Below are 15,338 nucleotides of genomic sequence, written 5' to 3'. Positions count from 1 at the left end.
GAATTCTGTTCATATTTTTCTAAGTGTTTACCATTTATATCACTGGGTCATATTCTCAATTCTACTTTCTAAAAATTTGACACAAAATATGAAGAGGCATACACAAAATGGATAACACATTTAATTTACAAAATGAGCTACATAAACAAGGGGATACTAGAGGAGTATGATTTTAAGAGAGTTACTCTCACTTTTCTCACAATGTCTTTGATCCTCATTCAGAACAAATTAAGGTCACCCTTGTTTTATTCAGATGTAGAAAGCGAAACAGTAAAGTTACTGTCTCCAGCCACCCCTTTCTCCATCTCTGACCAATCCAGGCTTCTTCCAGGATAATGCAAAGAACTGAACCTACTCCTTCTGTCCCATGTTGAAACTTAACATACATATTCCCAGTGGGCATTGTTTCAAATGGTAGTTATGTATTACTGAAGTGATACATTGATAAACTTAAGAGATATGATAACATAAAAACTGACCTTTTAGAGTTGGCCTGATAATCTAGCCATCAATTATAATATCTAAATATAAAACCAAGTTCAAAAAGGTCTCCAGATAAGAGGCTTTTGGAACACAACACTATCCCAGAATGATCAATTGAATGTTCCCAAGTTGACATCAAGTCATTACATATCACTTGGAACTCTTTAATTAGTGATTACACTCATTAAACAATGTAATCCAACTTCATTTTTTATCAGAAAATTGATAAAAATGTCAACTAGGATTATGTTTGACTCTAACTTAAACATACAATTTTAAAAAGTTAATAAGAGAAAATCTCTAAGAAAAGTACATGTGATGATCAACTACCTCTGATGAAAGTTTTAAAAAATCAGAATAAAGAAATGATAGCACCCTTTGTTCTATATTTATAATGTGAGTAATTACCCAAGACACACACAACTGTGTCTCACTTCACTCTCAACCCTATTTTCCACCTGGCCAACTGAGAAATTTTCTGAAAGCACCAAACCAACCTCATTGCTCTCATGCCAAAAACCTCTTCATGGCTTTGCACTACCATCTGAATAAAATGAAAACTCCTTAGGACAAAATCTTCTTGATCTGGCTCCAGCCTACCCCGTCTATCTCCACGTCTCCCACACTCTCACTGGCACGGGGAACTGGGGTTCTGAGACCTTCCACATGGTCACCCAGCGCTCCCTCCAGCTGACCGCCCTTTCCCCAACACCCTTCCTCATCCTTGTCTAATGCCACCTCCTCTAAGAAGCCTTCTGCCCACCTCCTATCTTGGTAAGCTAGCCTTCCCACACAGTACTTCTAGGAAAGAATAAAAATGTCCTTCTCTGAGAATAAAGGTCATCAGGTAGAACAGAAAACTACAATGTAAGTATGGAAAGAAGCGGGGGGGAGGTTTCTGGGGTTAGGATGATCACGGGAACATGTAAAATGTGTACAAAATTTAAGAGTCTGCATAAACATTAGAAATATCTTTAATTTCTTGATTTTGGGAATGTATGAAGGTCACAAGTTATAATCCCTGTGAAAATCAAGGATCTAGAATGCTATTACATTGTCCATATTTTTCTCACATTCTAGCTGGCTCTGCATCATACTAATATAATAGCAACATAAATACATATTCTACTAAAACAATATCCACTATTAACAGATGTGTTCATAAATTCTGTCCCTTCAGAAGTAAATCTGTCTAACACTGATGTTCAGTTTTGAGAGTATTATTCTTGTCATGTATCTTAACTAACTTTGATACCTTTTTTCAAGTGGAATGCTAATATTACTTCATTTTATTGTTATAGGTTGCATTCTGTGAGGACTGAAGCTAATATTATAGGCCCACAGATCACAATAGAATTACTTTTCTCCATCTCAACCTCATTATGATTTAGGAGACTACAGGAGTCAAAAACAAACGTAGGGAGTCAGAAAGATAAAAGCAAATCGAAGGATCTCTGGGATCGTGCGAAGGGATGTTGGGGCAAAAATACCAAAAAGTTAGAGAGATTTGAAGAAGCAGCTGAGGCGCTCCTGCTGGCTTTGCAGAAACAAGCAGACCTGTGAATTACCTATGGGGGGGGGGTGGCCATGGCAAGGACCTGAGGGCCAGGAGCAGTGGAAAGCTCTCCCCAGCAATGCCACACAAGAGGCAGACCTCAAGGAACCGAGTTTTGCTAATGACCAATGAAGCTTCAGGCAAGACCACAGCCCGATTCAACTCTCAATTTCAGTATGTGAGGCCCTGAGTGCAGGCCCCCCACTAAGCTGTGCCTGGACTCCTGACTCACTGAAATGATAAGAAAATAAATTTGCATTGTTTTAAGCCACTGATTTTGCTGTAATTTGTTAGACAACAACAGCAAACTAATATATTATGCTTCATAACCAAGAAAATATTGCTCTTAACACGTCTGCTTATAAACCTTGTCCACATCAAATAATTGTTTCCTCAAATAACATATTGCCTTTTCTATCCAGCAAATAAGCTTCTATTTTCTTGAAATCTGGACATTTCAAATTTGTTATAAAGCATTTTATCTCTGAGCTTTTAGTCTGACTCAAAATACATCTAAAAGTGAAAACTAAATTTAAAAGTACATTTTCCTAAATTTTTGGAACCATATTTTGAAAACTTACTATTTTAAAAATATTTACCATATTCCACGCTTGGAAAAAAAAGACACGCATTTAATATACTTACTTCTCTTTTCAGTATTTATGCTAATCACTAGAACATATCGTATTAAGAAATACATCACATTGTGGGAGCTTATTCACTCAGTATGTGAATATTTTGATACAATATATAATATGTGGAAAAAGAAGAGATAGACCAATTTTATAATCAAAAGAAATTATATAAGATTATATCATTATAACATAATTATAACCTGTTTTCATCGCTGAATCTGTTATCTAGTAAACCGGGGGGAAAGAGTTTGGCATTATTACTTGTGCAGTTAGAGGGCAAAATATAAGCTGCTATTTAGTATTTTCGAAATGTAAGAATTAAAATTTTCTTCCGTGCTTTTGTCAAATAGGAAATTTGCAATTAAATAAATTGATATCGTTACTTGCTCTAAACCTCTTTGTACAATTACAAATAAACTTTGGTCTTTTAAAAAAGAAATCTGCTGTAAGTTAGCCTACCTTCCACACTCAGAGTCCCCATTTTAGACTCCAGGAAATCAAATAATGTGCTCGGCGCTGAGGGCCTTGCGTTTCCCAGCTCCTCTTCGTCTTCCGATCTTATCCGCCCCCTGCCTTTTCCTTTACCTTAAGAAGTAAAGCAAGACATATATGTTGTACACGCAAAACAAAAGGAGAAAATACACTAAAATATAATCAGCCGACATCTTAAGTAAAACTTTGTATATATTTCTTTTCATATTTTTCTGTATATTCTACATCTTTGATAATAAAACTTTTTTGTATTTATTTATTTTTTATTAGTTTCAATAATACAAGTTTTTAAATGATTGTATTAACTAGTACTTTTAATCCTCTAAATGATTTATTTAAATTTTTAAATTTTTTCATGTAAATTTTCTTTTAAGGAAAAAAATCATTTTCATAAAATATTTCTTTCACCACTTATTTTTAGAAGAATAGTAGGATTAGGCCTTGAAAAACCACACAGTACCTTTGACTACGCAAAGGTTAGTTCCCAAACTGATGCTTCTCCCACTTACCACCACGTGGCAAATAAATGAAGTTATAGCCTCACAGCAACGAAACCTAGCCTCTGTCAACAACAAATATGCGTCTGAAAGGAAAACAATACCATCTGGCACAGTGCTTAACAAGTTATACCTCTCAGAGGTGGACCGGGAACAGGTTTCTGTTTACTGCTGTTAAGAAGCACATTTAATGCCGCTTCTAAGTTGTTGCCATTATCCATAAGAGCCTGCCTGGAAGCTTCCTTACTGAAGCCCATTTCTGTTATGTGCTTCAGAGCTTTCTCATCAACCTGCAAGGAACGAAGAGAAAAGCTATGTGATAACCAATAAAAAAAGCAAGGTATATGTTTTTAACTATATACTGTTTTCCAGCTAACAACTGTATCTCATGTTTATGGGAAAATGTCATATTAATACAACATTCACTTGCTGTTTTTTTCAAACCAATAGTTAAGGAAGAATCCGCATGATGTAGGGTTGTGCCTTGAGTACACTCTGCTTCACAAGTACCATTACAAATACAAAACAAAACAAAACAAAAACAAGGATCTTTATGATAAGTCAGAATAAAGCTTTTGAAAATAATATAGACAGTGAAAACTATCCAATTAAAAATTTTCATAGTTAATACTTCTCCATTCTAGAAAAGAAATGTACTTTATATAGTTCCTCTCCAAAAAATGCAAAATATAAAATGAAGCTAACAAAATAGTACCATCTCAGTAGCTTTGTTTTGTTCTACTCTCTGTTGTTTCAACATTCTGCTTTATACTCATTAGCAATACTGCAATACTATGTATGATGCTTAGACAACATATATCCCAAATAAAATAAATCTGCTTTACGAATGCCAGAACCCAAAATCTCCTTGACAAATCTAGATCTGAGTAGAATTCAAGAACTTTCTAAGTAACACAAACATATCCCATAAAGAAATTTATTGAACTGTAGCCAGCTGAGGAATGCATAGCTAACTGTTGTACACCCAAAATGAGTAGGTTTTAAGGCAGCATATACAGGGCATGCATGTTCCAGACAGCCACTGACACCCATGGAGACATTGATAAAAGCACAGTACAGTAATACCTTGGTTTGCGAGCAGAATTCGTTCTGGTAACAAACTACTCATATTGCCAGACATTGCTGGTTTACCAAGTTAAAATGTATCAGAACTGTTTGCTCGTCTTGCAGAACATTTGCAAATCACGTCACTCACGATCCAAGGTTTTACTGTACTTCTTTTCCCAAAGCTGACTGTATCTTTCCAAACACAGAAACCTTTCTAAACACTTTTCTCAAACAGTAGTTTGCCGTGATCAGGAATGTCTGGATGCTGATGGTAAACACTTTGAGCACCTCTTGTGATTGCAGAAATCAAATGTGATTTGCACTCATCTTTTGTTATTGGTATATATTGAGCATTACAATTTTAATACAGTTTTCCTTTCTTAAAATGTGTATACATTTTTTGGCACCCTGTGTGTGTGTGTGTGTGTGTGTGTGTGTGTGTGTGTGTGTGTGTGTGTGTGTGTGTATTAATTATAACTGGCATTCGATATTATTTTATATTAGTTTCAGGTGTACAGTGCAGTGGCTAGGCATTTAAGTTATACTTTTGGTGGTCTTCTTTTTTGAATGATACCTTTCCTGGATATAGAATTCATGTTTAGCAGTTTTCCCTTTCATTATTTTCAATATATCATCCCACTGCTTTCTTGCCTCCATGGTTTCTAATGAGAAATTGGCTGTTTATCTTATTGAGGTTTCCTGTTATTTTTTAATTTTTAAAATATTTTTATTTAAGTATAATTGGTATACAATCTTATATTGGTTGTATTAATTTCAGGTGTACAATATTGTTCTTGATTGAGTTGCTTCTCTCTCACTGCTTTCAAGATTTGTCTGTCTTTACCTTGCAACAATTTGACTATAACGTGTCTTGGTATGTCTCTGAGTTTATCCTACTGGAATTTGTTGAGTTTCTTGCATTTGTAGATTCATGATTCCATCAAATTTGGGGTCATTATTTCTTCAAATATTTTTTCTGTCCCCTTCTGTCTCCTCTCATGGGGACTCCCACAACATGTATGTTGGCACACTTGATGGTACCCCATAGGTCCCTTAGGTTCTATTTCTCTTCGTTCTTTTCTCTTTCTGCATCTCAGACTGGGTCATATCAATTAAAGTTCACTGATTCTTTTTTCTACCTATTTTAGTCTGATGTTGAATCAGAGCAATAATTCTTTTGTTGTTGTTAATGTCAGGTGATGTATTTTCCAGCTCCCAAAATTCTACTGAGTTTCTTTTTTATACTTTCTATCTCTTTATTGATAGTCCCTATTTGCTTATATATTGGTCTTCTAATTTCTTTTAGTTCTTTGTCAATGGTTCACTTCAGATCTTTGAGCATATTTAAGACAGTTAAAATCTTTGTTTAGTTAATTCAATGCCTGGGCTTCTTCAGAAATGATTTCCTTCAATTTCTTTTTTTCCTATATGATTCATATTTTCCTGTTCTTTGGTATGCTTTGTAATTTTTTGTTAAGAACTGGAGATTTTGAATACTGCAACAACGGTAATTTTGGAAATCAGATTCTCCTTCCTCCTCAGAGACTGGTGTTATTACTTGATGAAGACTACAGGTATTATGTCTGTTTAGTGATTTTCCAAACTTTCTTTGTAAAAATTACCTTCCTGTGGTATGCGATCACTGAAGTCTTTGTTCCATTATCTCTGTGATCAGCTAGTGACCAGTTTCTTCTCCATCAATCACTACTCTGGGTGTTGCAAGAGTTTGACGAGGCTTCAGGTTATGAAATAGTTGCTTCAGACAGTGCTTGTCAGCTCAATAGTTGTATCGGTGGACGGGCCAATTCCTGGAGCTTTCTGCTCCACCATCTTTGTGATATCACTTCCTTCATAAGTTTTTAATCCTCATAACAACCCCAAACTGCAGGTGTTTTATGGCAAGATATCCCCAGAGAAGTGTTCTCAATTTACTCATGTTTAAAAGCTTCCTGAGTTAGGGACCATGGCTTTTTCAGCTCACTATAGCCACTCAAACCTGAAAACTTTTAAGAATGAGATGGTCATATGTTCAAGGAAGAGAAAGCCTAGCCCATAGTTAGAAACCCATTCTCTTTGGCCAGTGATTGATTTGGAAATGAGTATGTGACCTATTTCTAGTCTATGAGACATAAATGTAATTTGCTGGAGATTTCAGAAAATATTTCCTTATCTGATAAAATAGGCCCACACTGAGGGAAATACCCCCTTTCCTTCCTGCCTTTGAATTTTTTGCATGAAGATTTAATGCATGGAGAATGCTGGAACACTGAGAAGAAAGCCAAGAAACCACTGAGATGCCCACCAGAGCTCCAACATTGTTACGCTGCTGAATTTATCAACCTTCGTAACCATCTACCTCTGAATTTCTTGTTATATGCGATAATGAGCCCCCATTATTTAAGGGAGTCTTAGTATTCTGCACCCTTCAGACAAAATGGTCCAAAGTCATTCAACCTCTAAAGGCAGAGAAACATGGGGCCGGCTGAGTGGTGCACTGGTTAAGAGCTGGCTTGGGACGCCAGAGGGCCCTGGTTCGGATCCCACATGTGAGGGCCAGTGACACTGCGCTCTACAGCTAAGATGCTGAACAACAGCTCAACCTGGAGCTGGGCTGCCATGAGTCCCCGGCGATGGTGTAGGCTGCAGCCCCTGCTGCAGTGGGTTGCCATGGGCTACCGTGTGTGGCCAGCAGCCAAAGTGAGTGGCCAGCAGCTGCCGTGAGCGGCCGTCCAGAAGTCGGCGACTGATTTGCTCAGCTGGGAAGAGCGCAATGATGGTGCCAACTTGGGCCAGTGAAGTAATGTCCTCCACAACTAGACTGAAGAACAAAAGGACAGCAACTTGTCTATTTTCCTTCCCCCAATTCCCCAATAAAAATCTTTAAAAAAAAAAAAAAGGCAGAGAAACATGAATTCTTATCAGTTCCGTTATATCTGAGAAAACTGCAGCATACCAGAAATATATTTGACTCCTTTTATTTATCTTAAAAATCTAGGTATATCTTGTAATTGCGTCTATAATATACATATACTTATTTCAATATATTTGTCCCAAAGAGCAAAACAAAATCGCTGTAGACAAAATTTGAAAAAAGGTGTGGAAAAGGATAGGGAAGGGCAGATAACTGTGTTTTTGATGCATCAACTTTTAGACTATAACTTCCAATGAGCATCTTCTATTTAATTTGATGGCATTTTATCAATCCATTCTAAAAGATGTTATTCAGACATTAGAAATTTAAGCAAAATTGAAATTTTACATAAATTTTTTTTGAAATAATCTAAATTATTTGTGACTGAATTGTAATACTTAATGAAAGCTTTCTTAGAGTTATAACATCTATCCACAATACACTGAGCAAAGCGTGGTGATTGTGAGAAAGAGAAAACATCATCAAGCCTATTAAAGGAAGAACACTTTAACTTTGTGTTGGTTCTTAGCCTTACCAGTTCTCTGTAGACACCTTCATGTTTCCCCTCTGGTTTGGTTGACTTTTCTTTCTGTAAAATTTCCTTATTTCGGTTACCAGCAGTGTTCATGTTGAGATTACTTCTAGCACCACCCCCACCTCCTCCAAATGTCTTGGTCTTTAGAAAAGAGAAAGATAAAAGAAATATAAGTAAATAGCATTTAAAAATAGTTTTAAAGACTAAGCTACTACTAAAAATATCTAGCAAAACTGTAGTAAAAGTTTCTTATGTTTTACATGAAAAATAAATATTACCTAATTCTTTTTAAGAGTCTCATGCTCTACCGACTGAGCTAGCCGGGCGTGCTTACCTAATTCTTTTTAAACAAATATCTACTAGCCACAATCTCTTTTTTTCCTTAAGTCCAGGCATAGCAATAAAATTATTGTATGATTATAATCTTTAAGTCTCCAAGGCATGTCATCAGAATAAACTTAAATAGACAATAATTTAGGAAAATAAATAAATAATACAAGCACTATGGCGATGAGGTGTGAAAAATGATTCTAGGGTAAAATAGTTGACTGATATCATGAGAGCTGAGTTACAAACCCAGCTACACGACAAGGTTATCTTTAGCAAGGCACTAAACAGTAATATGATTCTAGAATCTTAGAAAGTAAACAAATAATATAAATTTTAACACTGGAGTAAAACTCTCACTAGTAATTTATTATTTACATTAATTACATATGCTATGTCTTACCAATTATGTATAAAAATTTAGAAATCCGTATCTCTTATTTTGCTTAACTTATTTGAATAATTATATATGTAATCAAATTTGAAGGTTTGATTTGATTTCATTTATGTTTTACCAAAACTATTGTGACAAGACTAGAACATAAGAACTTTGGTTTAAAAAGATACAAACTCAAGATTGAAAAGCATTTCACAGTTGTTACTTGTACAATATCAAATGAAGCATCTGATTATATATTTTTATGGTTCTAGCAGATCTAATAAAAGAGGAACAAGTCAAGACTTGATTTTAATTAGAAATAATAATCAACATTTTAAAATGTGTTTTAAAATCATTGCAGTAAGTAAACATCCTAGATATAAATTTATATAACACTGGGAAATTATTTACAATGAGATGAAAATATAAAGAAATAGACCTGAAAATAGAAAAATGATATTAGATAAGCATTTATGGACAACATAATAAATATCTCCATTAGGTGGCTGATATACTACAATATTTAAATTTAATTTAAATCAAAATGAAACTAACCATCTTCAAAGACCAAAGATGTATTACTGGACTCATTCAATTTTTGGTTTGTGCAATCCCAGCACAAAATAGATCTGGAATGTCATGATAGTCATCACTCGTATAATCATAAAGAGAAATGTGAGTTTATATTAATGTAATATAAAGTTTGACAGACTAGGAGACAGTGTAGTATGGTTAGAACACTGACTTTGGAGCTAGACAAAGCTGGGACTGCATCGTGGCTCAGCCACTTCCTTGCTCCTGCCCTCAGGCAAGTCACCTACTTCCTCCTTCCACAATCCTCAGGCTTTTCATGCTTAAAACAGGGATGATGATAAAACCTACCTGACTGGGATGTTATTAGGACTAAATGACATCATCAATATGAGTGATGAATATAGTAACTGGCACGCGGTTAAATGCTCACATCAGATGGCAATATTACTGCTTTTGCTGAATAAATTAGCACATAGTTACCTGAAAGTCTGGAGCCTGACGTGTTCCAAATTAAATATATGTCTGAAATTTAAATTCCAAAACTCTAATAAAAGTGCTTTTTCTTTTGGTGAAAAGTGAAATATTCTCATCTTCTGGATGCATTTCCTTATTATTTTCTTTCCATTTTATGGATTAAGGAATAGGATAAATAGCCTTTTCAGAATTGCTTTTCACTGCTTTAAAACAGTTGTTACTCACTAAAACTATAAATATCCAGGAACATCGCAATTTGAACGTTACCTGCAGGGTAACTGACGTCCTTTCTGAGCCACACCATCTTGCCCATGTTATGTGAATTAGGCATCTGTGAGGTCATCATCACCATGAAACTCAAGTGGGCCTTGCGTTCTGCCTGTCCATCTTCCTGTATTTCCCTAAGCCATTCGCCCTCCCAATCTTAGAGACCAGTATTTTACATGCTCTCCTCACTCCTCAAAGCGCCAGCATCTTCTCCCCCATCATCACTGCTGGCTTTGCTTACTTCCTCACTAAAATAACTGGAACAATCACTGAAGAGCTCGAATAGATTCTCACCACATCAACCCACCAGCTGGTCTCTGCACACTTACACTTTATCTTGACACCATGTGTTTTATCTTACCACCATCTATATGAATGTTAAGAACAATGTGCCAGGAATGAATGACGCCCCCGATTCTACTTTAATTCGCAGGCCACATTTTACAAGACTTTTCAATATGTTTGATAAATTCAACACTCCGTCCTCCATGACACAATTTCTGCATTTGCTTGTTTTGATCCTATCTTACAGGTCCAACCTTGGCTGGTTCCACTTCTTCAACCAACCTGTAAGGCTGAAATGCTACAGGATTCATTCCTTCCCCGCTTCTCTTCCCTGTCAGCACTTATTCCTTTGGTGATCTCATTTGGCCTCATCATTTTAAATGTCATTTATATGCTTACAATGCCATCTTCATTCAGGCTGCCATCATTTTTCTACCCCTGGATTACTTCAGTAATTTCCTAAATTGTCAGATTCCAATCTGCCTTCTCTACAATCTGTTTTGAGCACAGCACCAGAATGAGACTTTTAAAATGGAGGTCAGCTGATGTTACCACTGTGCTGAAAACCCTCCCCAGGTTCATTTTTCTCAGAATAAAGACCAGTGTCTTTAAAATGGCTTCTAGGGCTCCACATAAGCAGAACCCCACCATCACTCTAAGTTTATATTCTACTACTTGTCCCATCGTTCTCTCTGCTTCTACTGGTCACCTTGCTGTTCCTTGAACATATACTCCTGCTTCTGAGCCTTTGCAAGAGCTTTTCCTTCTTCCTAGAATATGCTTCTCAGATAACTAGAGCTAATTCTCTTACCTCTTTCAAGTCTTGGCTCAAACCTCACCATATTGAGGCATAATCAAACTACTATATTTAAAACTGAAATCTGCAATTTACTTATTTAGTATGTTTACATTATTTGCTGTCCTTACTAGAATGTAAACTACACAAGAATTTCAAAGAATTCTCAATTTCTGACCATAAATTGCACCTCCCCCATGGCACTCCCAAAGCCCCATCCTATTCTACTTTTTCTTCTTTTCCCCCTTTAGTACTGACCGACTTATAAGCTACCACAATTTACATACGTGTTATGCTAAAAGTCTGTCCACCTTACTATATATAAGCATGATAAGGGCAGAGATCTTTTGTCTGTGTGTTCATTGATTTCACCTAAGCATTTAAAACACTCCCAGCATATAGTAGGTTCTCAAAAAATATTTGCTGAATGAAAGAATAACGGAAAAAGGAATGAAAATGGTCACTTGGTCATCTGCAGTAGATTCTACCAAATCCACAAATATGTTTAAATGAATGATTACAAAATATCTTTACAGAACAATTACACTGTTATGTGATTTTCATGGTCAGACAGATTAAAGATAAATATGTGGAATACTATCTATAGAGAAAGATAAACAGGTATAGAAATAATCTATTATAATACACATAGGTTTGTCCTAGACTTGTCACTGGGTAAAGTCTGCCAAGTTTTGAGCCTCTGTCAAGTCTCATACATAAATTAAGAAGGTTTACATCTGCTTCAGAAACCTTTGATTCTTTATTTATCAAATACTATGGGAAACATAATGTGATCAATTATGAGTTTACATAGTCAATTATAGTATATTATGTTGACTGTATTCTGGTAAACAGACAGCAGTAAATCACATCAACTCAAATTTTGGGAGAAAAGTTTGAGAAAAATGTGAATCAAAAGAACAACTTTCCTACAGTCATTAAGAAATTGATATACACCCAATATGCTCTTCCGAAACTCCATAATTTTAATAGCTTTTTGGGAAAAAGAAACACATTTCACGTAAACTGTGTAAAATGTCTTAATTTTTAAAATATTAAAAGTGACTTTTTAAAATGTGCCTCAGGAAAGAGAAAATCCTGAAGAATAGCCGTTAGTCACGTTTATTGAGAGCTTTTAGCAAAGGAATATGATTATCTGTACCATGTAGTGTTCTAAATGTTTTAAAGATTATCAGTTTTAATTCTCACCATAACCATATGAAGTAGGTACCATTATCACCTTCTTTTCATAGATAGAGAAAAATGGGGTACCAAATTTTAAGTAACCCAACCCAGGTTGTCAGCAGGATATGCTCCCACGGCGCCTGATTCCAGAGTCTGTGCCCTCAGCCCCTACATTAGACACATGATAGAAAGACATGCTGCAGGAAGAACCACCAAAATGCAAGAAGTCTCCTTCTTAAACTTTGAATTTCGATAGAAACCAACTAGCCCTGAGTAAAGGAAACTATTTCAATCTCATTGGTTAAGAAAAGTCTAAGAAACTAATTCATTAATTAAAATTTCTTCTCAAAGTCCAAATCAATAAATAGGGAAAAACACCTATTTAAAATAAGCCAGAAATTAAAAATAAAAATAAAAAACAACATTTGGATATTAATAGTAAATGATGGCAGAGGTGTGTGTGTATAAATGCCCACATAATTCAAAGAAAAAATATTTTTTTCCTATATATTAAATAGATTTAAGAACGAAAACTGACAAAAATATTAATCCTGAGCCACTGATTTATCCTCTGATTTTTACCTGCATTTTCAGAAATTGCTATTATAGAGGGAAATTATCCTCAAAAAGTGTCATCAAGCCCAGCTACTAATAGGAAACCTCTGTCATAATAGAAAGTATTGGCTTCAACTGTTACACTGTTAGAAGAAAAGGAAGAGGGAGAAGAGAAGGGTGGCTTGCTAGCGAGAATAACTGAACGGAATTGTCAAGGGGATCTGGAAAAAGAACACATGACCAAAATGTGTAAGCTAAAGCCTCCTGATGAATATGCATGGAGAATGTCCAAAGTTTGTTAAATTAGTTACCTTATGAAAAGACAATAATAATTATAAGGAGTGTAAATAGAACATGATGGCAAGAAATAAAAACAATGTATAATGATTTCGTTTCTTACTTCTTTGCTTTTTGCAACTTCTGCAATGGCAGCAGTCCTTTGCTTTTCAAATTCATCATTATCATTGGTAGGTTTGACAGGCGTGGCAACTTGCAATGTCTTTCTTCGATCCAGTTCTCTGCTATCCACTTGGACATGAGATACACATTTCTGGTAAAAATAAATAAAAATCAATCACTTCATTAGTTCCAAAAAAGATTCAAGGTTTTAATAAGAAAGTACTACTTCTTCAAAAGAAATGTTTGCATCACAACAGCTGAGAGCCCATAAAAATACAAGTACAATTCTTTCCCACAGATTTAAAAATAAAAGTAGAAAGCTGATGTAAGTAACTTTTAAATAAGGTAACTGGTAAATAAAAAGCTACACAAAAATATGGCCATCTAAAATATACTTTGACCAAAAGATCTAAGTTTCATTTTAAGATAATGACCTAAAATAACTTAAAATTTCAAACAGTCTAGACTAGTGCACAAGAAAAGGTAAATTCAGTGTTTAATACAGAGCTTGATTTACACATTATGTCACAATATCCATATGAGGGTTCAGATATTTTAACATATAAAAAGATGCCCTTGAACTTATAAACCAAAAGTTAAAAAAAAACCTTTCCTTCAATCAGGCTACAAAGTTTTTTGATTTTTAGTCTCATAAAATACATTGAGAAAGTCTCATTACTGAAAAATAAACCCTGAATTCTGTCCTCCCTTCCAATCCTAGCAATAAAACATCCTATAAAATGAACCTTTTCTCAACTCATTAGTAAGAGGAAGAAAAGCATGTTCTCAAACGAAAGCGTTATACAAATACAGATTTTTAGCAATATAAGTATACCCTGTTGATGCCAATTCACAGCCAGCATTATCTGTCTTTAACTCATATACAAGGCTAAGTATGCTGAATAAGAATTTTTCAGAATGGACTTTACAAACAAATATTATTAATTGAAACTATAATTTTTATTGTACTTCCTGAGACAAAAAAATTATAAAACACACTTCAAGTTCTGCAAAATAATTAAATCATAAGTCTCTGAGCAATTTATGAAAGAAATATTATCACTAAAATGTTTAAGGGAAAAGCAAATTCTTACAGACATATCACTTATCATTTTTAAATACAGATTATTAGAATGTTTACACTCTGTTTTCCTTCTGGGGGTTTTATTACACTGGTAGAAGTGAGAATATCATCAACACAGATCATACCACAGGGCACCATGCCTCCTTTTACCCTTTAGTCCCTTGTTTCAAAGCACAATAAAAATTGACATATAGCCATGATGCAAGAATGACTTTTATTTAATGTTGAGTAGACCCTACAAAACGGGTTTTGAAGAAGATACCAATCAACGATCTTACCCATTTATCTTCTGATCAACTAGGTATCTGTTTTTCAAACGAAAAGACTTTTTTTAAAGTTGCTACTGAAATGAAGGTGGCTGTTTCCTACCTGTTGTACCCCCAACTCTCCTGCACTCTGAGCCTGTACTCTCAAAGAAAAGCAAAGAGCAAACGCAAAGCGGGTTACCAACAGCTAAACTGGGGAGGCACCATGTGGTGAAGAACAAGTTGCCACAGGGATTAGGCTCAGACTCTTCAGGGACAACACAGGGGAAGGCTGCAGGAGATTGTTCTTGATGCAGTTTGACTGAACTGAACACAACCAGGAAGACACAAGGAGCTATGTCAAGGTAACACTTCTCAGCAGGGGGTTAAAACACAGCAAGTAGACTGAAAGCTTTTAGTTTATGTGAGAGAAGGGTCAGTGCAGCTGTGGTTGAAAAGAAAAACACCAACTGGAAATAAAATTGAGTCCCTGACTGAGATGCGTATTTGGATCAATGCAAATGGATAGAATCTTGGGAGAGGCAGCTGGGACAGCAGGCTCCCCTCACGTGCAATGATACCCTGACTCTTGTGTTCTCACTATTTTGTCTCATCCTTCTGGTGACACTTTT

General features: G+C 35.4%; 1 protein-coding gene across 1 annotated transcript in view; it reads right to left on the bottom strand.

The window, feature by feature from the left end:
* TDRD3 (tudor domain containing 3) overlaps window positions 1-15,338 on the bottom strand; it is a 140,941-nt gene that overhangs the window by 58,649 nt on the left and 66,954 nt on the right. The window contains exons 7-10 of the mRNA XM_019631701.1: window positions 13,379-13,528; window positions 8,177-8,317; window positions 3,796-3,952; window positions 3,133-3,258 (exon numbers count right to left, since the gene is read on the bottom strand). Of these exons, the coding sequence (XP_019487246.1) occupies window positions 3,133-3,258; window positions 3,796-3,952; window positions 8,177-8,317; window positions 13,379-13,528 (574 nt within the window). The remainder of the gene's footprint in view (window positions 1-3,132; window positions 3,259-3,795; window positions 3,953-8,176; window positions 8,318-13,378; window positions 13,529-15,338) is intronic.

The sequence above is a fragment of the Hipposideros armiger genome, unplaced genomic scaffold, assembly GCF_001890085.2.
Source record: "Hipposideros armiger isolate ML-2016 unplaced genomic scaffold, ASM189008v1 scaffold_1039, whole genome shotgun sequence".
Taxonomy (NCBI): domain Eukaryota; kingdom Metazoa; phylum Chordata; class Mammalia; order Chiroptera; family Hipposideridae; genus Hipposideros; species Hipposideros armiger.
Note: the sequence above shows the minus strand (reverse complement) of the source record. Positions and strands in the feature narration are given on the sequence as shown.